This window comes from Squalius cephalus (genome assembly GCF_949319135.1).
Source record: "Squalius cephalus genome assembly, chromosome: 4".
Classification (NCBI taxonomy): Eukaryota; Metazoa; Chordata; class Actinopteri; order Cypriniformes; family Leuciscidae; genus Squalius; species Squalius cephalus.
This window is the reverse complement of record NC_137125.1, coordinates 54,695,836-54,721,901: the sequence shown is the minus strand read 5'-3', so window position 1 is coordinate 54,721,901 and position 26,066 is coordinate 54,695,836. Positions and strand designations below refer to the sequence as shown.

At 36.6% G+C, this 26,066-nt stretch overlaps 4 protein-coding genes and 1 long non-coding RNA gene across 6 annotated transcripts in view; 4 read left to right on the top strand and 1 right to left on the bottom strand.

Annotated features, from left to right (window-relative positions):
• Positions 1 to 659, top strand: part of gen1 (GEN1 Holliday junction 5' flap endonuclease) — an 18,435-nt gene extending 17,776 nt beyond the window's left edge. Inside the window, exon 14 of the mRNA XM_079870135.1 lies at positions 1 to 659. This exon is cut by the window's left edge and continues 503 nt beyond it. Coding sequence (XP_079726261.1) covers positions 1 to 330 — 330 coding nt within the window. The 3' untranslated portion in view covers positions 331 to 659.
• LOC307158029 overlaps positions 1 to 26,066 on the top strand; it is a 399,912-nt gene that overhangs the window by 339,166 nt on the left and 34,680 nt on the right. The gene's annotated exons all lie outside the window — the stretch shown is intronic.
• On the top strand, positions 2,664 to 4,237 carry msgn1 (mesogenin 1). The gene has a single exon (XM_079869056.1). It carries the CDS (start codon positions 2,923 to 2,925, stop codon positions 3,343 to 3,345), a length of 423 nt encoding a protein of 140 aa, XP_079725182.1. The 5' UTR covers positions 2,664 to 2,922; the 3' UTR covers positions 3,346 to 4,237.
• Positions 5,554 to 13,865, top strand: LOC307157553 (uncharacterized protein). 2 transcript variants are annotated; one of them, XR_013821032.1, is made up of 7 exons: positions 5,559 to 5,731; positions 6,865 to 6,965; positions 7,664 to 7,819; positions 8,991 to 9,131; positions 9,892 to 10,011; positions 12,964 to 13,275; positions 13,586 to 13,865. XR_013821032.1 is itself a non-coding variant. In XM_079869490.1 (6 exons), exons 2-6 carry the CDS (start codon positions 6,865 to 6,867, stop codon positions 13,052 to 13,054), a joined length of 609 nt encoding a protein of 202 aa, XP_079725616.1. In that variant the 5' UTR covers positions 5,554 to 5,731; the 3' UTR covers positions 13,055 to 13,865. The 2 variants fall into 2 exon arrangements, 1 of the variants encoding a protein (XP_079725616.1); XM_079869490.1 differs by having other exon boundaries at positions 5,554 to 5,731; positions 12,964 to 13,865.
• mrps10 (mitochondrial ribosomal protein S10) lies at positions 22,049 to 25,665 on the bottom strand. The gene is made up of 7 exons (XM_079868854.1): positions 25,568 to 25,665; positions 25,457 to 25,482; positions 25,320 to 25,347; positions 25,093 to 25,226; positions 24,104 to 24,212; positions 22,337 to 22,426; positions 22,049 to 22,209 (listed from the first exon to the last, which is right to left on the bottom strand). The coding sequence occupies exons 1-7, from the start codon at positions 25,622 to 25,624 to the stop codon at positions 22,147 to 22,149; spliced, it is 507 nt and encodes a 168-aa protein (XP_079724980.1). The 5' UTR covers positions 25,625 to 25,665; the 3' UTR covers positions 22,049 to 22,146.

Sequence of the window (26,066 nt, the reverse complement as noted above, 5' to 3'; positions counted from 1 at the left end):
AAAGTCAAGGTCAAATCCGTCAAAATTACCCAGAAAGCCGATAAAATCACCCAGAAAGCCGATAAAATTACCCAGAAATCTGACAAAATCACCCAGAAATCTGACAAAATCACCCAGAAATCTGACAAAATTACCCAGAATTCCAACAAAATCACCCATAAATCCCCCAATGATGACCAGATGAGGATTAAAACCCCAGAGAAAGAGTCGGTCAGACCGGCGAGCCTGATCCAGGTGCATCATGGGAAGTCTGACGACGAGGATTCGGACACTTCGGTGGACAGTCCTCGCCCGCTGGCTGAGAGACTGAAGATGAGGTTTGCAAAGTGAGTGATGAAGCACAACCGAGACTGAGAATAATGTTTGACATTTCAATTTGTGAATAAATGTGTGTTTTTAATGTGTTTTGGAAACATTTCTAAAATGTGCCTTTATTCTTCTCTCACTTTATTTAGATTTTCTCCACATTAACAATATACAGCACACAATCACACATACCATTGAAATATCACATTTATGTATTCATAGTCATTAGTAAGTGTAAGAATTGCATCTCAGGACAGAGACAGAACAAGGTTAAAGTTAAGAATTATGGATCTGTCAAATGATGCAAATTATGTTCAAATAAGGGAAAGGAGAAAATAAACGAATAGCCTTTATTCTGTGCATATTTATTCATTGTAGTTTTGAATTAGCCGTTATTTGTGTATTTTTGGGTTAATATTCAGTCATTCCCTATTAAATTAAAGTGCGTTCATGATTTTAACAGCAGTGAAGAACAAGACTTCCTCTTCTGCTGGAGAGCTGGTCGGAATAACATTGGGATGAAAGTAACAGTGTGGTCCTAATAAGGGCATAAACGCCTGCACTTCCTCAGGCCTTGATCATGAGTGACAGGTGTCACACCTTCCCAGACATGAAAGATCTGACAGCTGCGACACACACACACACACATGTCAGACATCAGCGCGCATCATTAAACACACTGTTTATTAGGGATTCACTCGTCAAGAGCTTACATATGGAGGAACATAGAAATAATTCAAGAATGGGTTTTAATAGCGTTAAACTTTTAAGAGTGCTGGACATTTGTGGCAAAAACACCCCAAAAAACATTTCATTAAATAATAAATGTTCATTAAAATAAAATAAATGTTAAAAAAAAACATTTGAAAAAATGTAAGAAAATGCATATAGAATATATATATACAGTGCTATGCATAAGTTTAGACACCCATACTAAAGTTGACTAAAAAGAGGAATAAAAAATCATCTTTTGGAAACTGAACTTAATGCCTTAATTTAAAAAATTAGGAAAAATCCAACCTTTTAGGACACCAATTTTCTTTGTGAATGAATAATGTATCGTAAATAAATAAATGTTCTTCCTTAAAATACAGGGTGCATAAGTTTGGACACCCCTATGTTAAATTCCCATAGAGGAAGGCAGATTTTTATTTTTAAAAGCCAGTTACTTCATGGATCCAGGATACTATGCATCCTGATAAAGTTCCCTTGGCCTCTGGAATTAAAATAGCCCCACATCATCACATAGCCTTCACCATACCTAGAGATTGGCATGGTTTTATTTCAGTTAGCCTAATAGCTGGTTTGATTTGCATTGAGAGATGATCTTATGGAAAGTACCCCATGTCAATCTCTAGGTATGGTGAAGGCTATGTGATGATGTGGGGCTATTTTAATTCCAAAGGCCAAGGGAACTTTATCAGGATGCATAGTATCCTAAAAAAAATTTTTTTTTAAATACTTAAAAATAAAACTCTGCCTGCCTCTATGGGAATTTAACATAGGGGTGTCCAAACTTATGCACCCTGTATTTTAAGGAAGAACATTTATTTATTTATGATACATTATTCATTCACAAAGAAAATTGGTGTCCTTAAAGGTTGGATTTTTCCTAATTTTTTAAATTAAGGCATTAAGTTCAGTTTCCAAAAGATGATTTTTTAGTCAACTTTAGCATGGGTGTCTAAACTTATGCATAGCACGGTATATATATTAGATTTAAATGTTTTTTGGATTTCTCTTTATATCACTAAATCAGAAAATACTGTCAACAGACAGAAAACAATTTTTATGAATAAAACGTATAAAATCAGGCAAATGATATAAGAAACAAACCCCTCAGTGAAATTCTCTCTCTCTTTCTATATATATATATATATATATATATATTCATTTTCCCTTATAAATTGGATATATATATATATATATATATATATATATATATATATATATATATATATATATATTTAAAGTAAAATGTAAAAATAAATATAGAAATCTTCATTTTATTTCATTTAGTTCCAAGTTGAAGTACTTTTAACTTGCTTCCAATAATTCTAAATTCATAAAAATCGTTCAAATCAGAAAAGAATTCTCTGATTATTTGCCATTTATATTGACCATGTTTATATTAAAGAGTGACTGTCCTCAATACTGCATCATTACCATCAAGCCAAGTATTTTATAGAAACATGTTTTTAATATACATCTGGAAAAATGTATCTTCACAATATAAAAAATACACAAGGCCAAGATAAGATGAGAGAGGTTTTATTTTACAAGATGTGTGTGTAAAAGTGTCTCTTCCCAAAGAAACTATGTAAATGATAAGTGCAGCATCTGTGAGGTGTGTGTGATCCTCCGGCTTTTGCGCTCGTCTGCTCGCATCAATCTGCTAATTGTCGCCGTGTCGACTTAAAGACTCATTTCCCACAAAAGGGGAATCTAATTATTTTCTTTTCACTTACACATTATCCGCCAACATCGCCTTATTCTCACCCGGGTGTCAAGAAGCGCGCGCGTCCCTCGGTCTTCTGCGCATGCGCGCGTCTCTCTTTGAACCTCGCGCTCGTAAAGTTCTCGGGTATAAAAGAGACGCTTTGTCACACAGGATAGATGGATAAGCTGAACGAAGACATGGCGCGGATCGATGTCGATGTGTACACGGCCAAAGTTTTGTCCCAGTGGGACTGGAGCAGAGAAGAGGACCGCGCGTTTGGCGACTCTTGCAGCGCGTCCTCGCCGGAGTCCGCGTGCTCGTCCCCGGACGCGCGCTCCAGCAATAGCGGAGGATGCGAGTCGCAACTGAAGCCCAAAGTGAAGATGAGCGTGAAAAGGAGAATGAAGGCTAGCGAACGGGAGAAGCTGCGCATGCGCAGTCTGGCGGAGGCTCTTCATCAACTCCGGGATTACCTGCCACCGGTGTACAGCAGGAGAGGACAGCCGTTAACCAAGATACAAACCCTCAAATACACCATTCAGTACATTAAAGAACTCTCCAGCATCCTCGACCAGCAATCTGCGCATGCGCGGCGCTGACGGGACCAACGGTCAACCACAACCACTATAGACGGCTCTCTCTGTGCTGTGTAATTTGATCTGGTCACGTCAAACACATGATCAGCGTGACACTCAGTGGATCAGCTTGTTGTTTGCCAAACTACAGCTTCAAATTAGTTAGCTTTGAAGGAGCTAGCTACACAATTGTTTTTGTCATTTTACTAGCCAGACCGATAAACCAACACAGACCGGAAGTTAACTTCGGGCCAGACGCGTAACCGTGGCAACGCGCGTGCGTTTGATGAAGCCGTCTATAAAGAACTTTTTGTGCAATGGAAAGATTCTAATGGATGTTAAAAATTCTTCTTGGAATCGCTCAGCTATCAGGGAATGTTCCCACAACTTTCACTTTTCACTGTTAAGATGATTTAAATAAGAATTTGTATGATGTTGTTTTACCTGAATAACGTTCTCTTAAAGGGACAGTGCACGCAAAAATGAAAACTCTTTATGTTATTTGTACTTGAATGTTCTAAGAGTGTCTTATGGGGTTATGAGAATGTAATCGTAACGTTTTTAAACTACGCAATTGAAAACGTTTTAGAAACATTGCAAATCACTGAATTCCCACAATGTTTTTTGGGGTTTTTTTTGAACATGCATTTGTTAGCTGGGCATGGATGCCGATACAGAATCTTTATTTCTTACAGCTGATTTTAGGCTGCTTTTGTACAGATTTTTATTTTTCTGTTTGTTTGTTTGTTTATCCACTCTCATGTTTTACTGATGTAAATATTTCTTGCTGATGCTTGAGTGGAGTGTCGATGTCTAATATTAAGAGTGTCTTTTAAATTTAAATGGCTGGATAAACATCTTGTTCGTGTTGATGTAAACTGGTTTTTGTATTTCATGTCAAGATAAAAGTGGATTTGAAACTAAAACGTTCAAATATGGGTGACTTTTTTATGTATTTATTTTTTTAAATTAAGAAATCCAAAAATATTAAAATAAGATGGCATTCAATTTACAGACAACTTACTTAGAAAAAGATAAGTAATACATATACAAATAAATAAAGCAAGAAAATATTTGCACAGTTTCTAAAGTAATAAATAAATAATAACCTTCTAAACACAAAAACCTCCATATCATTTAATATAAGATTATCAAGTCATGCAAAATCATAGCTTTGTAGTTTTTGACAGGGCTTTTAGACATTGCACCAAAAAGTTATTAAAGACTACAAAAATGAGAGATAAAAAAAGATCTACAATTGTGGATTAAAAATGTTTAGCAATAAAACCTTTTTTTTATTTTTATTTTTTTATTGCATAACAGAACAATAACAACATACACATACAGAGGATCACATTCAGCTATCCTCTATTACATTCATAATAGCATCAAAGGAAACAGAATAAACAATACAAAATAAAATAAAAATAATTATTCAGGGGATAACTTACAAAAAATTCCAAAAATAAATGGATTCAAAATTTCTATACATCCATTTTACTTTTTTATTTCTTGCATGTTTTAAGGCCTCAATATAATGCTTAAGTTCAATTTTAGATAATATAATGTCAGGTTTATTATTCGTCCATTTTTGTTTGTGTATGTGGTATTTTCCATACATAATTATTAAGTTAATCACCATATTTTGCTCCAAACCCTTACTTTTATATAACAAAATTATATCTTTACCAGATAGTTGAATCTTTACATTTGTGAATTTAAATATTAGATGTTCAATATCAATCCAAAACAATTGGTAAATACACATTCAGAAAATAAATTCTTCTTCTAAATTACAAAAGACTCATTTAGTCTCTAAAAAATCTTGAGACTAGTTGTCTCACTGGGTAAAGCAAATGAATAACTTTATATGTAACTTCTTTATTGGTTAGACAGGATTTACTGGGTAAACTCCAGACCTCTTTCCAATCAATCTCGTTATATATCGAGTTCCAAAAAGGTTTGCATTTAGGCAATAATGTAGTTCAGCATCATTTTTTTAATATAAAAGTTATATAAAAACAATTATCTATAATTTTCACATAATTACTTAAATGATTAGTATATAATGGGATAGACTCAGAAGATATATTGCCTGATAAAAGTTGAATGAGGCCAATCAAACCTGTTTACGCACAACAGCGATTATCATGACGTATTTCTTGCGACAAGAGCACTGGCCAATCACAGCGCGGCTGTCTTCGGTGTGGGCGGGGCCTCGTGGTACATGACGCTCTGACAAAGAGAATCAGCGCTCGATGTGACGGTGCGGCGCGGGCCGCCATTTCAAAGCCGAATAAACGCGCGAGGTTTCACAAATTAATAGACGGATGCTTATTTTTTAGAGTACAGTGCATAACACTTTATATTTTTAAGGCTCGTTGTTTAGAAGAGCTCTCAATCTCATAAGGTAAGTCACGGAGGAAGCGCTATGAGCTCGAATTAGAGCGTTTGAGTGTTTAATGTCGCTGAGGCGAGCCGTTAAATCCCACATTCGCCTTCGTTAATTCTGTCGAATAACTTCAGTTGTTAGCTGTAAATATGTGAGAGGTCATTGTTTATTTGTGTCCTCGGCTGATTATTTCGTTCATCTGCGATTATGGCGACAGCCTACAGTAAATCTCGGAATGTATGAAATTAATGAATTAAGAGCTTGTAAATCCGACTAAAACCATCAAATTTATGTTATTTTGTGGGCATAAACACACTTTCAGTAACAATAATCATCATATCAGGTGTAATATCATCATAAACACCGAGCAAATACATGATTTTATAGTATCCTTTAAATTCCATATACTACATAGAAATATTAAAATAGAAAAATAAAATGGACTATATATATATATATTGATGATATAATCGTGCACTCAGGGGTGTATGCAAATTTACATAGAAATATTAAAATAGAAAAATGGATCATATATGTTGATGATATAATCGTGCACTCAAATCATGCAAATTATTATCCAATAAATGCTCTCTGCTTTGAGAAACCCCTCCTCCTACCAATATCAGGTAGCAATTCAGGGTGTAAATTAAGCCTAATTAAAACATAAATTATTTATAAATATATTTGATATGCCCTGCCTCAAATTCCTGAAATTTCAGAGGTCTATAACAAGCTGTTAAAATGATCTCTTCTTTCTCAATATCTTTAGATGTTTTCTCTCATGCATCTTTTCCATTAGCAAAATCTTCTGCGGTTTCTGTAGAGATGCTTCATTGTACAGTTGGCCGTGTGCGTTCACACTATTAATACACGGCTTGTGCCCTGAAATCCCCGTGGCCCAGATCAGCTGCTTATATCCCAGCAGGCCGTTCGATGACGGAGGTTCTGGCATGTTAAGCTCGTCGTGTGGCTTTAAGGCCAAAGGAAAACCGTCAAACATTTGACATTGGCGTTTGACATCTTGAACGTTTCCAATTTGGATTTGGGTCAGGTGTTGTGTTCATGGTGTTTGCTGCTGAAAATGCTATTATAAATACGACTGACAGGCATCAATCCTCGGCGTACACCTAAAAAGCACCAATGTTTTCCAGATGGATGCCGAAGCGGAGCAGGTGGAGGAGACGACGACAGAAGTGATGGAGGCCACAGAAACGCCCTCGCAAGAGGAGCCTTCGTCTGACAACAAGTTCAGGTAGGTCACATGACCAAAGCTTCTACTGTCATTGGTTATTCTCATCCACTTATTTTCCATCCACCTATTCTTATGCAAATTTTGGGATGTTGCATATAAAAAAGCTATAAAATGGGCATAAAAACCGTATGTGCTCAATTAAGTCATATATTTTTATTATTTGATAAGAAGACGTGGATAAAGTAGGACAGAAACACATTTACTGAATAAAATCCTTTTAAAAAAAAAAACTCAGCAGAGGCTGTGATTGGATAACTGGACTTACCAGCGGACCAATGGCATCGCAGCATCTCAAATGTTGGCTTGGTGTTTCTGAAATGCCGGAGTCAATTATGATGGAGGGAAAAAGAGCCCGATTGCAGCAACTTACAGTTTTATTGCTGATATTCCGCACCAATTTCCCAGGAAGTGGCGATTCTGTTCTCTTGAACACGTGCCGCTTTATTCGCAAATGTTTTATGCGATATTCCAAGTTGAATTTGCAACATAGCTACTGTTACGGAGTTAAATAATGACATTATTGTCTTCTGTAGAACTCGTTTCATAATTGATGAACTTTGCGCAGTTATTGAACTGAACTGAATCAACACTGAACAGAATAATGATGAGCTTGGGTCCTGATTATTACTGTGAAGCTGCTTTGAAACCGTTGAAATAAAGGTATGATGTGTCTGAGGTTTGGTTCTGGTTATTTGCAGGGGTCGTGGAATGAAGTTTCGTGGCAGAGGCGGTCGGATGGGCCGTGGGATTCGTGGTGGACGTGGGATGATGATGATGATGAAAGGCTTCAGACCCCCGGGTCACATGAGAGGAAGAGGCCGTGACGGGTTTACCAATGGATTTGGACCCATGAGGTTCTGCCGAACTGTTCTTGAGTCTTTCCTAAAAGGGATAGTTCGCCCAAAAATGAAAATTACCCCATGATTTACTAATCCTGAAGTCATCCTAGGTGTATATGACATTGTTCTTTCAGACGAAAACAATCGGAGTTATATTAAAAAATGTTCTGGCTTTTCCAAGCTTGGCAGTGAATGGCCGTTTAAGTTTTGAAGTCCATGATAAAAGTGCGTCTATTCATGATAAAAGTGCGTCTATTCATGATAAAAGTGCGTCTATTCATGATAAAAGTGCGTCTATCCATGATAAAAGTGCGTCTATTCATGATAAAAGTGCATCTATCCATGATAAAAGTGCGTCTATTCATGATAAAAGTGCGTCTATTCATGATAAAAGTGCGTCTATTCATGATAAAAGTGCATCTATCCATGATAAAAGTGCATCTATTCATCATAAAAGTGCATCTATCCATCATAAAAGTGCGTCTATTCATGATAAAAGTGCATCTATCCATCATAAAAGTGCATCTATCCGTGATAAAAGTGCATCTATCCGTGATAAAAGTGCATCTATCCATCATAAAAGTGCGTCTATTCATGATAAAAGTGCGTCTATCCATCATAAAAGTGCATCTATCCGTGATAAAAGTGCATCTATCCGTGATAAAAGTGCATCTATCCGTGATAAAAGTGCATCTATCCATGATCAAAGTGCATCTATCCATGATCAAAGTGCATCTATCCGTGATCAAAGTGCATCTATCCATGATAAAAGTGCATCTATCCATGATCAAAGTGCATCTATCCATGATCAAAGTGCATCTATCATCATAAAAGTGCATCTATCCATGATAAAAGTGCATCTATCCATGATAAAAGTGCATCTATCCATGATAAAAGTGCTCCACACTGCTCTGGCAGGTTAATAAAGTCCTTCTGAAGTGAATCGATGCTTTTGTGTAAGAAAAATATCCACATTTAAAACTTTAGACTAAAATAACTAGCTTCCGGCAGACGGCCGTACGCATCGATTTACTACGGCGAATATTTCTTCATTATATGAAGGGCGTTTATATTCACGTGAGGGCGAGTAAATCATGGGCTAATTTTCATTTTTGTGTGAACTATCCCTTTAAATCACTTTAATGAACCCGTTCATGAAAAAGCACGTGTTCTCTCTGTGTTGCAGGAGAGGCATGGGAAGGACGTGGCCGTATCCAGACATGCGTGGCCGTCGAGGTCGAGGCGGGCCGATGGGAATGAACTTGGGTCCGCCACCGCCTCCGCCTCCACACATGCACATGAGAGGACCTCCACCACACATGCACAGGTGTCCGCATCACTCCGGCAGACCTCGGAGAAACACTGTATATATGTACTGCATTCGGCCAAATGTGCCTTTTTTTACTAGCATCTAGGGCTGGGTTGACTATCGATGTCTTGATTTTAAAGTCCCCCTGTAGTCAATTATTATACCCTTGCCTCGTTTAGTATGCGGTTCTATGGATATGCAAATGAGCCCCGCCTCCACTCACTCACTCAGCTCAGAGATCCACTGGTTGACGATCACACGTTGATCTGATTGGTTACAAGGTCGTTTGTGACGTCAGAAACACCAGCGATTTCAAAGCGTGTGTTTGAGACTGTCTTTGGTTCACTGCAGTTTTAAGGAGGAAATACTCAGCAATGCTGTCGACTTATGAACTTACACATGGTTTGTCTTAAAGCATATTAAAAACACCACATAGACACATAAACAACATTAAAAGCTGGATTCTCACCACAGGGGGACTTTAATCTTAATTTTGATGAACCACAAAACTTCTCTAAACATTATTTGTAGCGCCTGCCATCCATTAATAGATTTGATCCTTTTTATAAGACACAAAGTCTCGGCTTTTTATCGGGACACACTTTTAAGGACTTATTTATGGATTAAGATTTTTTAAAATATCTTATGTTGTTAAATGTTTAATATGTATCTGCCATGTAATAGCCGGTGATGCTGAAATGGCAATAAACTCAAATACTACTACTACTACAGACCGAAAGGTTTCCGCTTGGTGTAAAGTGTGTGTTTATGTTTTCAGGCACGGCCCGCCTCCCCCTCCCCCCCCACCGGGACACCCAGCCTTCAGAGGACGGCCCCCACATCCGAGGGGGCGGGGCATGATGCCGCCCGGCCCGCCCCGTTTCTTCCACCCCAGAGGGTAAGAACACACTCATCCGCTCTCACGTTCACGAACGCACATGCGAAGAAGAGTCTCTTCGGGGCGTGACAGTGCAGACCCACGGCTAAAACTAACATTACATAAGGGGCTTTCGCACCGGATAGGAACGAGCCACCAGGATGGTTCTCCGAGAACTAACGGTTCCCGTAGGAACGTTTTCCTGGTTGCGTTCGCACCGCCAGTAGGAACTCTGAAGTGACGTGAGGCATGCTCGTTGTTGGGACTTTTATTTTGACGGCGCTGAGAATGCTCAATGCTCGCATTCTCCTGTTCATAAGTGTACGATCTGATCCTGTCTAATACGTTATTAGAACTGTTATACATAGATAGTTGACAGTGATGAAGAGGTATTAGTGTATGCCGTGTGGTTTATATCTAGTGTCGCTTGCTGAGCAGAAACACATAATCATGTTTCTCTTGGTCTCCTTAAAGTTGTGTTGGATTACAGTGTAAAGGTTGAGAGCTCCATCTATCCCTGTTTTACATGTTCGTAGAGTTTTTTTTTTTTTTAAATGGCGGGTACTTTTGTTTCGCGTGCTAAAATAGTTCCTAGTTCCTGCGGTGCGAACAAACACGGCAAAAACCGGGAACTTCCACCAATAGAGACAGAGCGACAGAGAGTCCAACCGTCTCCATTGACTTTGTATTGTGTGAAGCTGCATCCTTGTCATTTCTGACTTATAACAAAAGACAGAACAACGTCTAAAAGCTGCTGTGTGACAGCAAACAAGCTAAAAAACACAGAAATACGAGCGTTTAAGGACACAAAAGTGGAAACCGGCAATAAGAGGTCAAGCATCAGCAGGAAGAATCGGTGAATTGTGGGATCCTGACGCTCAGTATGCACTAAAACTCTCTACGTGTGCAGTAAACATTTCGTCACTGGTCAAATTTCCAAATGTCAGTTTTATATATTATATTATATTTCTGTAAGCTAAGCTGTCCTATCGCCTCCAGTGGGTGTAAGTTAGCTCTCAGAGTAATGTGACACGCTGACTCTGTCTCAATGGCTGTATCCACTTTTGTGTCCTTAAAGGGGTGGTTGATTATGATTTGACTTTTCTAACTTTAGTTAGTGTGTAATGTTGCTGTTTGAGCATAAACAACATCTGCAAAGTTACAACGCTCAACGTTCAAAGCAAAGGGAGATATTTGCTCTTAAAGAAATCGCTTTTTAAGGACTACAATAAACGGCTGGTAGAGACTACACCACATTCCTCCCGGGTTAGTGACATCACTAACCCTAAAATTTACATAAACCCCGCCCCCGGGAATGCGATTTATAGATTATCATGACAGAATTTGCTAATCAATGACTAGAAGATAGTTAACTCTACATCAGCTACATAAATTTAAACATAAACAAAAAAAGTTTTTGAAATTCTCAGGACACAAGCTGTTGTAGCTCCGCCCCCCGTGCCGGGAGCAGCAGCTCATTTGCATTTAAATGCATTTTTGCTCACCCTTAAAAAGTGACACTTTTAACATGCTATATAAAAATATCTGTGGGGTATTTTGAGCTAAAATTTCACATACACACTCTGGGGACATCAGAGACTTATTCTACATCTTGTGAAAAGAACATTATACCACCCCTTTAAACACTCGTGTTTTTGGGGTCGACAGCCTATAAAAACTTAGTTCTGTGTTTTTTAGCTTGTTTGCTTATTTTAGACATTGTTCTGTCTTTTGTTATAAGTCAGAAATGACGAGGCAGCTTCACACAATACAAAGTCAATGGAGACGGTTGGATTGCCCCCCCCCCCCCCCCCGGAGTGGGCGTGGCCTAAATCTGCTCTGACTCTTTCTAGGAACGTTAGGTGCGTCCCAAATCGCGTACTTGTGCACTATTCTACGCCATTCTGTAGTATAAACAGTGCGAGTAGTGCATTTGTTCACACTGGAAATCCTAAAAAGAAAGCGTGCACTTTAAGATGGTGCACTTATTTAACCGAAAAAACGAAGTGTGGAACGTTGGACACAAAGCTTTAATAATGTGAAATAATGTCTTTTACATTGAAGGTAAAGCGGGTTTAAAGTAAACCAGAACTGCACGCATTTTTAAATTTAATGAATGTTTGTTTTAATTAGTTATTCATGCCAGGGTTGGAAGCATCTTTACAAAAGGTACAGGTCATTTAGGTTATGTATAAATGACATGCTGTGTTAGTTTTATTCTATGATTAGTAATTTTTTTTTTTTTTTTTTTAGAAAAGCCTTTCTAGGGACCCGAGACGCAAATTAGCTCATGCTATACTCTCGATGTGCAATACATATTTTCCAGTTTACGACTGGAATCATGTTTTTTTTTTTTTTACTGTTCCTATATAAAAAAAAAAAATTTTTTTAAACGTAGCGGAGGGGGAGGGGCATCAGACTCCGATGTTGAAAGACAAAATAAACGTTTAAAGTTCTTCCACTACACGGTTGAGTACATAGTGTATAAGCTGTGTCCCAAATGACGCACTATACACTTTAACACATGAACTTTAAACGTTTATTTTGTCTTTCAACATCAGAGTCTGATGCCCCTCCCCCTCCGCTACGTTATTAAAGCTTTGCCAGTCGAGTGCATGAAGTGGCCAACGTTCCACACTTCGTTTTTTCGGTTAAATAAGTGCATCATCTTAAAGTGTACTCTCTCTTTTTAGGATATTCAGTGTGAATGCACTATTTATACGACAGAATTGAGTAGAATAGTGCACAAGTACGGGATTTGGGACACACTGATAGTGTATAAGTGCATAGTGTGTACTGGGACACAGCTTATGAAAAGGTTCCACTGGTGCGAAAGCCCCTATAGTGCATGACACCCTGTTTTTCTTGAATTCTGTGTTTTTTAAATAACGCATTTGCAAAAAAATGACGAGTTTCGGCGCCTCTTGAGCACAGCAGGCCAATCAAAATGTGTGATTTTATCCTTTCATGCAGTTACCACAACGGATCGGCCCCTCCTCTGCCCCACCCGCCTCCAGGCAGGGGCCAGCGCTGGCCGGGGCCCCCTGGTGGCCGGAAGTTTTAACGCAACTAAAATCTGTAGCGTTAATGTCCACCGCTCACTCATTTCTGTCCGAACAGACTCGCAGGTCCTTTTACTGTAACAAACACGCTACCTTTTTATTTTTTTTATATATATATATGTTACTTCATTTGAGGAAAAAACCCCGAAAAACATTTAAAGGGATAGTTCACCTAAAAATGAAAATTAGCCCATGATTTACACGCCCTCACGTCATCCTAGGTGTATATGACATTCTTCTTTCAGACGAACACAATCAGAGTTATATTAAGAAATGTCCTGGCTCTGCCAAGCTTTATAATGGGAATAAATGGGTTTTTGTTTTTGGAAGTCCATAAAAGTGCATCTATCCATGATAAAAGTGCATCTATCCATGATAAAAGTGCATCTATCCATGATAAAAGTGCATCTATCCATTATAAAAGTGCATCTATCCATCATAAAAGTGCATTTTATGATGGATAGATGCACTTTTATGGACTTCCAAAAAAGGAAATGGCCATTGACTCCCATTATAAAGCTTGGAAGAGCCAGGACATTTCTTAATATAACTCTGATTGCGTTCGTCTGAAAGAATAAAGTCATATACACCTAGGACGGCTTCAGGGCGAGTAAATCATGGGCTAATGTTCATTTTTGGGTGAACTATCCCTTTAAAAGCACTCTCACTCTGAGGAAGAGAAGGACACATGTTCTTAAGTTGATTTAAATTAAGTGTTTTTACTTCCTAAGTGTTGTGTATAGTCAGCGTGGTGCTATTCCTGTGAGCCTTAAACAATCCTGTTCCTTTATCCCAAGAAAACAAGTGAGACTTTAGCGACCGAGAAGGGACGGTGGCGCCAGCCGTTATTCCTCAAGCATGTGTCGTTGATATTTCTGTACTCCTTGGACGTCTCAAATATGGCATTTACCAAGCAGATCCCTCAATATGTCCATCTTCATGTGTAGTGCTCATGAATTAATAATGATTTAATATCATAAATGTGCAGCTACCTAGTCAAGTGAGAAATATTGCTGTTAAAGTATTCATGTTTCTTTTTTTCTTTATTATTTTTTTTTGGTTGAATGATTCTGTTAAAATCACAAAGACATGGATTCGTTTTAACATGACAGTAGAGTAGCGCTACGATTTATACTTCTTTAAATAAATATTTCCTTGCTTTTCTATTTCAAGGCCAAGTATTTGATTCAAAATAGTAAAAAAAGTAAAGTTAAAACCCCTCTCTGTGTTGAGTTTTGAAGTGTTATTATTATGGCACATTCACGTATTGTAACTGATAAAGTCATGTGGATTTGTGAATGTAAATTGAACAGATAACAGCTTTTGACTTAGTTTTGACAAACAAAACAATAAAGTTAAGATAAAATGACCTCTCTTTTTTATTGTTCATTCAAACCAAAAGCTGAATGTCCATTTATGTAATGCATTTTTTTAAAGTACTGATCATTTCTGAAGCCAAATGGACAGCAATGTAAAGATTTTTTCACATGAGCACAGATATATTTAACTATGATGTGTTTATTGAATACTATATATATTTACATTATTGCAGAAATGCATAATAAAGCACATGGATGACTTGAGTAAAGTTATATTTGAAATACACTGAATTAAAGTTGCCTAGAGGGCTGAAAGCTCGAGCTCAGGCCGGATGTCCAAGGATGTGTGCATGAAATAAATGTACTTTTAATATTCAACAGGAAAACACTTAACTAAACACGCATCATCATAGCAGGCCACGCTGTAGAGCATGCGAGTGAGTTTAACACTAAATGGCCAAAAGTTTGGAGACACTCGATATATTTTGTGTGTTAGAATAACGTGATTCTATGGAAGCTTGTTTCTGCCACTGAATAATAAATAAATAATAATAATTGCGACTTTTTATCTCACAATTCTGACTTTTTTTCTCACAATTGCGAGATATGAAGTCAGAATTGTGAGAAATAAAGTCGCAATTCTGAGAAATAAAGTAGCAATTATGTGTTAAAGTCAGAATTGCGTGATATAAAGTCGCAATTGCGAGAAAAGTCAGAATTCCGACTTTATATCTCGCAATTCTGACTTTATCTCGCAATTCTGACTTATCTCGCAATTCTGACTTTATATCTCGCAATTCTGACTTTATCTCGCAATTCTGACTTTATATCTCGCAATTCTGACTTTATATCTTGCAATTCTGACTTATCTCGCAATTCTGACTTTATATCTCGCAATTCTGACTTTATATCTCGCAATTCTGATTTATCTCGCAATTCTGACTTTATATCTCGCAATCTGACTTTATATCTCGCAATTCTGACTTTATATCTCGCAATTCTGACTTTATATCTCTCGCAATTCTGACTTTATATCTCTCGCAATTCTGACTTTATATCTCGCAATTCTGACTTTATCTCGCAATTCTGACTTTATATCTCACAATTCTGACTTTATATCTCGCAATTCTGACTTTATCTCTCACAATTCGCAATTCTGACTTTATATCTCACAATTCTGACTTTATATCTCGCAATTCTGACTATCTCTCGCAATTCTGACTTTATATCTCGCAATTCTGACTTTATATCTCGCAATTCTGACTTTATATCTCGCAATTCTGACTATATCTCGCAATTCTGACTTTATCTCGCAATTCTGACTTTATCTCGCAATTCTGACTTTATATCTCTCGCAATTCTGACTTTATATATCGCAATTCTGACTTTATCTCGCAATTCTGACTTTATATCTCACAATTCTGACTTTATATCTCGCAATTCTGACTTTATCTCTCACAATTCGCAATTCTGACTTTATATCTCGCAATTCTGACTTTATATCTCGCAATTCTGACTTTATATCTCACAATTCTGACTTTATCTCTCGCAATTCTGACTTTATCTCGCAATTCTGACTTTATATCTCGCAATTCTGACTTTATATCTCGCAATTCTGACTTTCTCGCAATTCTGACTTATCTCGCAATTCTGACTTTATATCACGCAATTCTGACTTTATATCTCGCAATTCTGACTTTATATCTCGCAATTCTGACTTTATCTCTCGCAATTCTGACTTTATCTCGCAATTCTGACTATATCTCGCAATTCTGACTTTATATCTTGCAATTCTGACTTTATATCTCGCAATTCTGACTTTATCTCTCGCAATTCTGACTTTATCTCTCGCAATTCTGACTTTATCTCGCAATTCTGACTATCTCGCAATTCTGACTTTATATCTTGCAATTCTGACTTTATATCTCGTAATTCTGACTTTATATCTCGTAATTCTGACTTTATATCTCGCAATTCTGACTTTATATCTTGCAATTCTGACTTTATATCTCGTAATTCTGACTTTATCTCGCAATTCTGACTTTATATCTTGCAATTCTGACTTTATATCTCGCAATTGTGAGATAAAAAGTCGCAATTATCTTTTAAAATGTTTTATTCTGTGGCGGAAACAAGCTTCCATATGATTCAAACCTGAAATGACACAAATGGAAGAATGTGTGGATGAAAGCGGCTCTGGACGTTGATCGGCCGGCTTCATCTTGGGATAAACGCTATTAAAGAGGAACTTCATGCTTTTCCTTTGGGAACCGCTTTAGTTCTGTAAAGAAATTAATGCATTGCACAACCTAAGGTTTCAAAAAATAATTTATCTTTGATGCATGTTTGATTAATAACCCTGTGAGAAGACATTTACTGAACTAAATTCAGATCTAAAAAAAAATATTTAAAAAATCTAAGCCATGAAAATTGAAAAACAAGAATTTAAAGGGACAGTTCTCCCATAAATGATCTACTCTTCCTTCAAAAACTGAGTTTCTTTGTTCTGTTGAACACAAAATTATGCAGAATCAGAATAATTTGCATCTATTTACTTCCCTAATATTCCCTATTGACATCAATGGATACCAGTGATTGTGTGTTTGCCAACATTCATTAAAATACCTTGTTGGTCCCCATTGACTTCCATGGTGTGAAGAATAAAATAAATACAATGGAAATCAAAAAAGAAACTCATTCAGGATTAGAACAACTTTGCATTTAGATCGGATGCTTCTTCGGGATCATGAGGATCACACATTCAGTCGGTGCGTCCAAACTTTTGACTTGTGTGAAGCCATTAACATCATGAATAATCTGGATCGTTTACCTCTGATGCGAGAGAACATTACTCCGTTTTATTACTCCTGATATCTCAAAATGAATACGGATTAGTTTGGCAGATAACGCCACTCTCTGACGACGGTTCGTGATCTGTGAGGTGTAGCGCGAGGTGATGTGTGTAACGCAGAGTCCGCTCTGAGTCTTGAGTCCTCCCCGACGTCCTGACAGAAATGAGGCGCGTCGAGCAGCAAACGTGTTGTGTGTGTTCCTCTGACTCTTCTTGTCTCCTGAAGGGGTGAGACACCCTTCTGGAAGCATCCGGACACTCGTATGAGGACCAACTCGTCTGTCACTCATCTCCTCCCAAGCCCCGCCCCCATGGTGAGAAGCCCCACCCCCTCGTAACCACGGTGAGTTTGTCTCTCTCTCTCCCTCTCAATCTCTAGCTCTCTCTTTCAATCTCTCTCAATCTCTTTCAATCTCTCTCAGTCTATCACTCAATCTCTCTAAAATCTCTGTTTCTCAATCTCGCTCTATCTCTCCCTCTCTGTCTCTTAATCTCTCTCTCTCTGTCTTTCTATCTCTCGCTCTATCTCTCTCAATCTCTCTCTCTCTATTTTTCTATCTCTCGCTCTATCTCTTAATCTCTCTCTCTCTATTTTTCTATCTCTCTCAATCTCTCTCTCTCTCCCTCTCTCTCAGTAACTCTCTCAATCTCTCTCTCCCTCTCTCAATCTCTGTCAGTAACTCTCTCAATCTCTCGCTCTCTCTCTCTCTCTCAATCTCTCTCTCTCTCTCAATCTCTCGCTCTCTCTCTCTCAATCTCTCGCTCTCCCTCCCTCTCTCTCAATCTCTCTCTCTCTCAATCTCTCGCTCTCTCTCTCTCTCTCTCTCTCTCCCTCCCTCTCTCTCAATCTCTCTCTCTCTCTCTCTCTCTCTCTCTCTCAATCTCTCTCAAATTCAAAATTGCTTTATTGGCATGACTAAAAGTACAATATTGCAAAAGCTTGGAATACTTAGTATAATAATTAAAAACATCAAAATAATAGAATAAAATATTATAACATAATTTACATTTAAATAAGCAGTGTAACAAATTAGAACGTGTGAAAATTTGATTCCACATATATTTGTTTTAACATATATATATATATATATATATATATATATATATATATATATATATATATTAGGGGTGTAACGGTACACAAAAATCACGGTTCGGTACGTACCTCGGTTTTAAAGTCACGGTTCGGTTTATTTTCGGTACAGTAAGGGAAAGAAATGCAAACATTAAACTGCAGGTTGTTTATTACTATAAACTTTTTTTAACAATTTGTTTACACTTTTTTTAAACACTTTTTAATAAAATATAATAAAATAGATATAAAATAAAAAAAGAATAAGAAATAAAATACTGCTGCAAAGTTCTCCACTAAATAAAATACTCTCAGTCTCAAACCAATATCACATAATAAAATATAATGAAAAATATAAATAAATAACTATGATTACAGTGCAGGAACAGAAAATAGCCCTATATTAAAATAATATTAAACAAATATATTAATGTATTATTATTTTTCAATAATCAATCAACATAATAAATTTAAGATTTTTTTTTTCCACTTTTTTAATAATTATCAAAATAAAATATAGTCCAAAGCTATAGTACAAAGCTATTATTACCAGAGCATGTGATCAGAGCAGGTCATTTTACCATTGTTGCCAGCATAACTATACCAGCTCAGCAAACAGAAATCTAAGTTACTACTGAGAAATTTCACCTTATTTGAGCGGACTTTGCTTTTCCAGTGCGTGATCGGTACATGATTGGAGTGTTTGGGCCGTTAACGACAGAGCAGAACGCGCAGCGCAAACACGGACTCGAACATTGAGCAGAGAGCGCAGCGGGTCGTCGACACACACACACACACACGCGCGCGCGCCACGGAACGGAGAGTGCGGCGGCGCACACGAAGCGGAAAAGCTTTTTTTCGCCATGCAGTCTATTTCATTGTTACAGTGACGACGGGTAAAACACGGGTAAAACCAGAGAATGTCTAATAGGATAAAACTTTAGAATCAGCTGCAGGGCGGGATTTGCGCTGAACGCGGAGACTTCCGTCACTTAATATGTTCGTGTGGAAACACGAAAATGTACCTATGTTCCGCACACAAAATATTGCATTCAGTCATTCGGTACACACGTGCACCGAACCGAAAGCCCTGTACCGAAACGGTTCGGTACGAATACACGTACCGTTACACCCCTAATATATATATATATAACACTCTCTGGCTGACCTGTCAATCACCCTGAGGAACTTCCAAGGTTCCTCCGTCATTAAAGAGTTAATTTCAACATTAATAAAAGCAAAAGTTGTTGCCTCATTTAGGCACACCCTTGCCTCATTTAGTATGCATGGTTCTATGAATATGCAAATGAGCCCCGCCTCCACTCACTCACTCAGCTCAGAGATCCACTGGTTGACGATCACACGTTGATCTGATTGGTTACAAGGTAGTTTGTGACATCAGAAACACCAGCGATTTCAAAGTGTGTTTTTGAGACTGTCTTTGGTTCACTGCAGTTTTAAGGAGGAAATACTCAGCAATGCTGTCGACTTATGAACTTACACATGCTTTGTCTTAAAGCAGATTAAAAACACCACATAGACACATAAACAACATTAAAAGCTGGATTTTCTCCACAGAGAGAAGTCAACAACTGTGTTCAAAGGTAAAATAACTGACCTCACTTAGTTAATAAACTTGAACACAACCGGTGTTTCATTATCAACTGAACGAACAATCAGCAGCAGCATTCACTAATCAGATCATATATGTGAATTAAAGCTTGACAAACTGATCAAAAGTCTGATAAATGTTTCTGATCTTCAGCTTTAAAGTTTAGTAGACAAATATCAGAATCACTGTACATTATTTATATATATGTGACGGTGTTTATTCATCTTTGTTAGTGTTCGTTAATAAAAATACTTTCCAAGTCCATTATAAAACATGGTAAGACTTTACAATAAGTTAACATTACTTAATGCATTAATCTGAATTAAGCAATATACATTATTATTAGTTAATTAATTCAAATGTTCATGTTCAATTCACTGTGCATCAATGTTTACAGACATGACCTGATTTTAGGAATGCATTAATGCAAAATTAATTAGGATTAATAAAGTAATGTTAGTGAATGAAAGTGTTATTTTAACAGATGCAACTTTTGATTTTAATAATGTATTAGTAAATGTCGAAAGTAAGAAAATAAAGAAATGCTTTCTAAATGTTTTTCATTATAAAGAACCATAATGTTGTTTTTAACCTAAATGTTATAATTTCTTTATAAAGCGTAATAATCCGTCAAGTCTTAGTTGCATTATAATATGTGCAGATTCCGTGTCGCGTCTGAAACGGGATGTTTTTTAATGCAAACAGCGAATAGGTAAGTGTTTATTCATCAGATTAAACTGCATAATTAATGCATTAAAATGCTCTTATAATGCAGAATATATAACGACTTACATTTAAGTGTTTAATCGTTCTTTATAGCAGATCATAAAGGAAAAGCATAATCTCATCTGCATTATTCTGCGATGTGTTCACAACAAGTCAGCTTTATTTATATAGTGTTTTTTACAATACAGACTGTTTCAACGCAGTAAATGCAATAAAATAATGCAATAAAGTTTGTTTTTTGCATTATTTGCAAAAAATAATTTTGCATTATTTGTTTTTTGACGTTTTTTATACCATATATTGTAGAATTAAAACACTTTATACCCAAATGTCAAAAAATGTAATCAATGACCAGCACTGATAAAGCCCCAGTCTTCTAGATCATTAACTAAAAGAAGTTGTTTTAGGGTTTCGTTACCCTTTAAAACAAACTGAGAAAAATGAAAACCATAACACACATTCAGACAGAAAGAGCTTGAATGATCTGAAACTGATGCACATCTGGATCGGATAGTTCTGGACTCGAGATATTCTTCTCTAGATCTTAATGTTTCAGTGTTTTAGTTCTGTTAACGGCGTTGTATGATGAATGTAATTGACACATCTTGCTGTTCTGTGTTCATGATCTTTATATGAGAGACGTGAACGAACGAACAGTGAATCATTTGACTCTTTTCATTCAGAGGAGTGAATGAACAAACTGAATCATTTGACTCTTGATTCAGAGGAGTGAATGAACAAACTGAATCATTTGACTCTTTTGATTCAGAGGAGAGAGTCATTTGGTTTGTGCTGGAGGACAGGTAAGTAACATCTCATCTGAACTGGGCAGTTCACACACACACACACACACACACCATCTCTCATCTAACACAGATCTAGATGTATCGTTTGTGTGTCTCAGATGCTGATGTCATTAAAGGGAAAGATGTTTCTGCAAACCTGTCTTGGTGTTTTTAATTGTGGGAATCTCCAGTGAAATGACTGTTTCCTGATTTATTGAACACTTGCACGTCTCCATCCACACACAGTCATCTCGGTTTATAATGTAGAGACAAAACTGACAGAATTAACTAACAGAATGAACAGTGCTGGGCAATGATTAATCACATCCACAATAAAAGTTTGTGTTTACATGATGTATATGTGTGTGTGTACTGTGTATAATTATATATATATATATATATAAATACACACACATGCATGTATATATTTAAGAAAAATGTGTACATGCAAATATTTCTTAAATATATACAAAATAATTATACACAGTACACACACACATTATGTAAACAAACTTTTATTTTGGATGTGATTAATCGTTGCCCAGCACTAAAAATAAATAATGGATGTAAAAATACATCATAAGCATGTAGAAAGAGAAGGTCAGCTGGTGTCTAAAGGAAATACACCTCATAAAGAAATATATTTATGATATACAGTTAAATTGTTCAATATTGACACGCCTTTATCTGGTTGATATGCGGCGTGTGTGTGTGTGTGTATAAAGTCTTTCATTGGTTGTGTTCGTCCCACAGTGGTTTCTGGATGTGCTCCGGGATCTTCTCAACCGCAGTCTGTCGAGAACAAACACTGTGTTTATATAGAGGACCAAACACGCTTTATCAACTTAAACACTTCTGACATCACACTGGTCTGTTTGTACAGTGTGTGTGTGTGTGTGTGTGTGAGAGATGTCGTTACCTTGGTGATCTCCATGGCGACGCCCTCCGGCAGATTCCGCTGGATATACTCCAGATAAACCCGCGCGCTCGATCCCGTTATTCCAGAAATCTGAAAGTCACAAAGATGTTCAAGTTGTAATGACCAGGCATTATTAAATAAAATAGAAGATTTTATTTATATATATATATATATATATATATATAATTTAATACATATTTTTTATACACATATATATAATGTAATAAATTATAAAAAAAAAAAAAAATTATATATATATATATATATATATATATATAAATATATATATATATGTGTCAAACGATTAATAGCATCCAAAATAAAAGTTTGTGTTTACATAATATATGTGCGTGTGTGTGTACGGTGTATAATTATTTTCTATATATATATATATATATAAATACACACACATGCATGTATATATTTAAGAAATATTTGCATGTATATACTATGTTTATATATTTATATTAAATATAATTTATATTATATATAAATATTTTATATATAAATAACACATTTTCTTAAATATATATGCATGTGTGTGTATTTATATATAGAAAATAATTATACTCCATACACACACATGTATTATGTAAACACAAACTTTTATTTTGGATGCGATTAATCGTTTGACAGCCCTAATATATATATATATATATACACACACACATTTATAACTGTATAAAATTACATGTATATTTTGTGTATACATATAAATATGTATAGTTCATAGTAATGTATATCGCAGTAATAAAAATTAAATTATATATATACATATACAGTGCAATGCATAAGTTTAGACACCCATGCTAAAGTTGACTAAAAAGAGGAATAAAAAATCATATTTTGGAAATTGAACTTAATGCCTTAATTTAAAAAATTAGGAAAAATCCCACCTTTAAGGACACCAATTTTCTTTGTGAATGAATAATGTATCGTAAATAAATAAATGTTCTTCCTTAAAATACAGGGTGCATAAGTGAGTACACCCCTATGTTAAATTCCCATAGAGGCAGGCAGATTTTTATTTTTGAGTATATATATATTTTTTTTTTTAGGATACTATGCATCCTGATAAAGTTCCCTTGGCCTTTGGAATTAAAATAGCCCCACATCATCACATAGCCTTCACCATACCTAGAGATTGGCATGGGGTACTTTCCATAAGATCATCTCTCAATGCAAATCAAACCAGCTATTAGGCTAACTGAAATAAAACCATGCCAATCTCTAGGTATGGTGAAGGCTATGTGATGATGTGGGGCTATTTTAATTCCAAAGGCCAAGGGAACTTTATCAGGATGCATAGTATCCTAAAAAAAATTATATATATATACTTAAAAATAAAAATCTGCCTGCCTCTATGGGAATTTAACATAGGGGTGTACTCACTTATGCACCATGTATTTTAAGGAAGAACATTTATTTATTTACGATACATTATTCATTCACAAAGAATATTGGTGTCCTTAAAGGTTGGATTTTTCCTAATTTTTTAAATTAAGGCATTAAGTTCAGTTTCCAAAAGATGATTTTTTATTCCTCTTTTTAGTCAACTTTAGCATGGGTGTATTCACTTATGCATAGCACTGTATATAAAATGTTTATTATATTACATTTCTATATACATTTTATAGCCTGTAAACACACGCTTATATATATATATATAAATCCCATCACTGAAACCTTTATAATGAACATATAAGGTTATTTTTGCGTTGCACTCAGCTTTGAAACATCACACAGTGCAGGAGTGTTGATGATCACCTCGATGAGCCGGCGGTGTGTCCTCATCTCGTACTGAGCTCTGTGCTTCTTGAAGATGTGGATGGACTTCAGCAGCGTGAGTTTATCGATGTGCTTCGGCGGCTCAAACCTGGACACACACAACAACACTTTCAGCCCTCGCTTCAACACCATTATATACACACACACACGCTCAGGAAAGGGGGATTCTGCAGGGCAAGAATGACCTTCAAATGCTAAACTAGGGAAATTAAACAGGTAGAAAAAATAAAAACTAGCAACTTCTGAAGTGCATTCTCTTAGCAGAGCTCTCTGTGATCGATCACACCAACTTCTGAAGCCTGAGCGATGGAGCAAGCAGACGCCAGTCTCCCGCCAGCTAATGTTTCACAGATGAAATATGTGTGTATACACACAGGGTTTGATATAAACACCCGGGTATAAATCAACAGTGGCGGGAAACGCTGCAAATCACGAGCCAATTTGGCGTGTCACTTATTATGGTTACTCACTTTACTGGGAATCTGCACAGATACTCGTGAGTCATCATGATATTAAATGCAGCGTATTGCACATAATCTGCTCATATCTGCTTACTTGAACACACTCGTCACTACACACACATAACGGTGCGCTTGATCATTTGCATTGAAGCAACAGCGAAGATTAAAAAGCATTTGCTGGACAGAAAAGACATTATTATTTTCCATTGTACTGTATTAATCTGTCCTCCTAAAACACATTTATGGTGATGAGGATGAAAGAGGAAGAGAGGAGATGACATCTTTTGTTAGAATAAGAAATGTATGAAATCCAAATTACATATAGATATATATAGATAGATAGATATAAGATAAGCTGTGACATTTAGAAGTTAGTAGAAGTTCTGAATGTCCGGTAACTTAAAAATGTAGAGGCCAAATTGGCATGTGAGTGAAAAAGTTCATTTCAACCCTGTATATAAATATATATATAAAATATAAATATGAGTTCAGCTCGATAATACTCACACTTTCTCCAGGGTGAGTCCGAGCTCTCGAGCGGCCAGAGTCGCGAAAAACTCATAACTGTCCAGAACTGACCTATCGTGACCTTTGACCTCCACTGACAGCCTCTGATAGAGAGTGTCCGGCTCCTCTGAGACCTGTCAATCAAATACACAGGCTACAAACACTGCACTCTGACTTTAATCACAGTAATATTAAACATCAGAGCGAATTTAACAGCAGATACTCACGACAGGAGACGATGATGTGTGGATCAACCTGAAAACAAACATTTATGTCACTAAATTATGTTTCACTTCTATACAGTGGGGTCTGAAGGCGCGTTAAGCTTTTACAATTCTTTAAAAGAGGAAAGTGTGAAACTGACCGTGTTTGATGCCGTACTGCAGCAGCCTGTGACACAGAACATATTAAACATTCAGCAGAATCAACAAATACGCTCATGTAGAGATAAACCGTGTGAAAGAGTCTGCAATACCTGTAAGAAGTGCCTATTAACGGTCTTTGAAAGGACGCTCGCCATGGAAGCCGCCATGTTTTCTGCCTCGACAGGCGGAAGGAAGTGACGTCGAAACACAGACGCGGGAAATGGCGCCCCTAACGGCGGGGAATTTAGAACGGCTTTTGTGTTCAAAAAACACTTGATGAAAAACTAGTTTATGTATTTGTCACGTGTAATAATTTATTGTGACTGAATAATAACTGTATCGCTAAAACACTTGTTTATTTACTTAAATTCGACCCGCGCAAATATTCAAACGTCCAAACACATCATTCATTTCAATCATTGGATGTGAACATTATGAACACATTTTGATTACAATCACACTGAAAACACCTAAATAAACAAAGAAAAGAAAAATAAGAGTTTTAAGTTTTAAATAAGTTTTGTAGCATGCTCCAATTCTAATTTATTCCGGCCCATGTTAAGTGAACTAAATAAAACACGTATGAAGCATTTCGATTTATAATGCGAT

What these genes read in the sequence shown, in the direction of transcription:
- msgn1 (XM_079869056.1), top strand. Translation starts at nt 2,923, where the DNA reads ATGGATAAGCTGAACGAAGACATGGCGCGGATCGATGTCGATGTGTAC.
- LOC307157553 (XM_079869490.1), top strand. Translation starts at nt 6,865, where the DNA reads ATGGATGCCGAAGCGGAGCAGGTGGAGGAGACGACGACAGAAGTGATG. An exon ending in TCGTCTGACAACAAGTTCAG is followed by an intron (nt 6,966 to 7,663) that starts GTAGGTCACATG and finishes GGTTATTTGCAG; the next exon opens with GGGTCGTGGAATGAAGTTTC. An exon ending in CCTCCACCACACATGCACAG is followed by an intron (nt 9,132 to 9,891) that starts GTGTCCGCATCA and finishes TTATGTTTTCAG; the next exon opens with GCACGGCCCGCCTCCCCCTC.
- mrps10 (XM_079868854.1), bottom strand. Translation starts at nt 25,624, where the DNA reads ATGGCGGCTTCCATGGCGAGCGTCCTTTCAAAGACCGTTAATAGGCAC. An exon ending in TTAATAGGCACTTCTTACAG is followed by an intron (nt 25,483 to 25,567) that starts GTATTGCAGACT and finishes TCTGTGTCACAG; the next exon opens with GCTGCTGCAGTACGGCATCA. An exon ending in TCGCCATGGAGATCACCAAG is followed by an intron (nt 22,210 to 22,336) that starts GTAACGACATCT and finishes TGTTCTCGACAG; the next exon opens with ACTGCGGTTGAGAAGATCCC.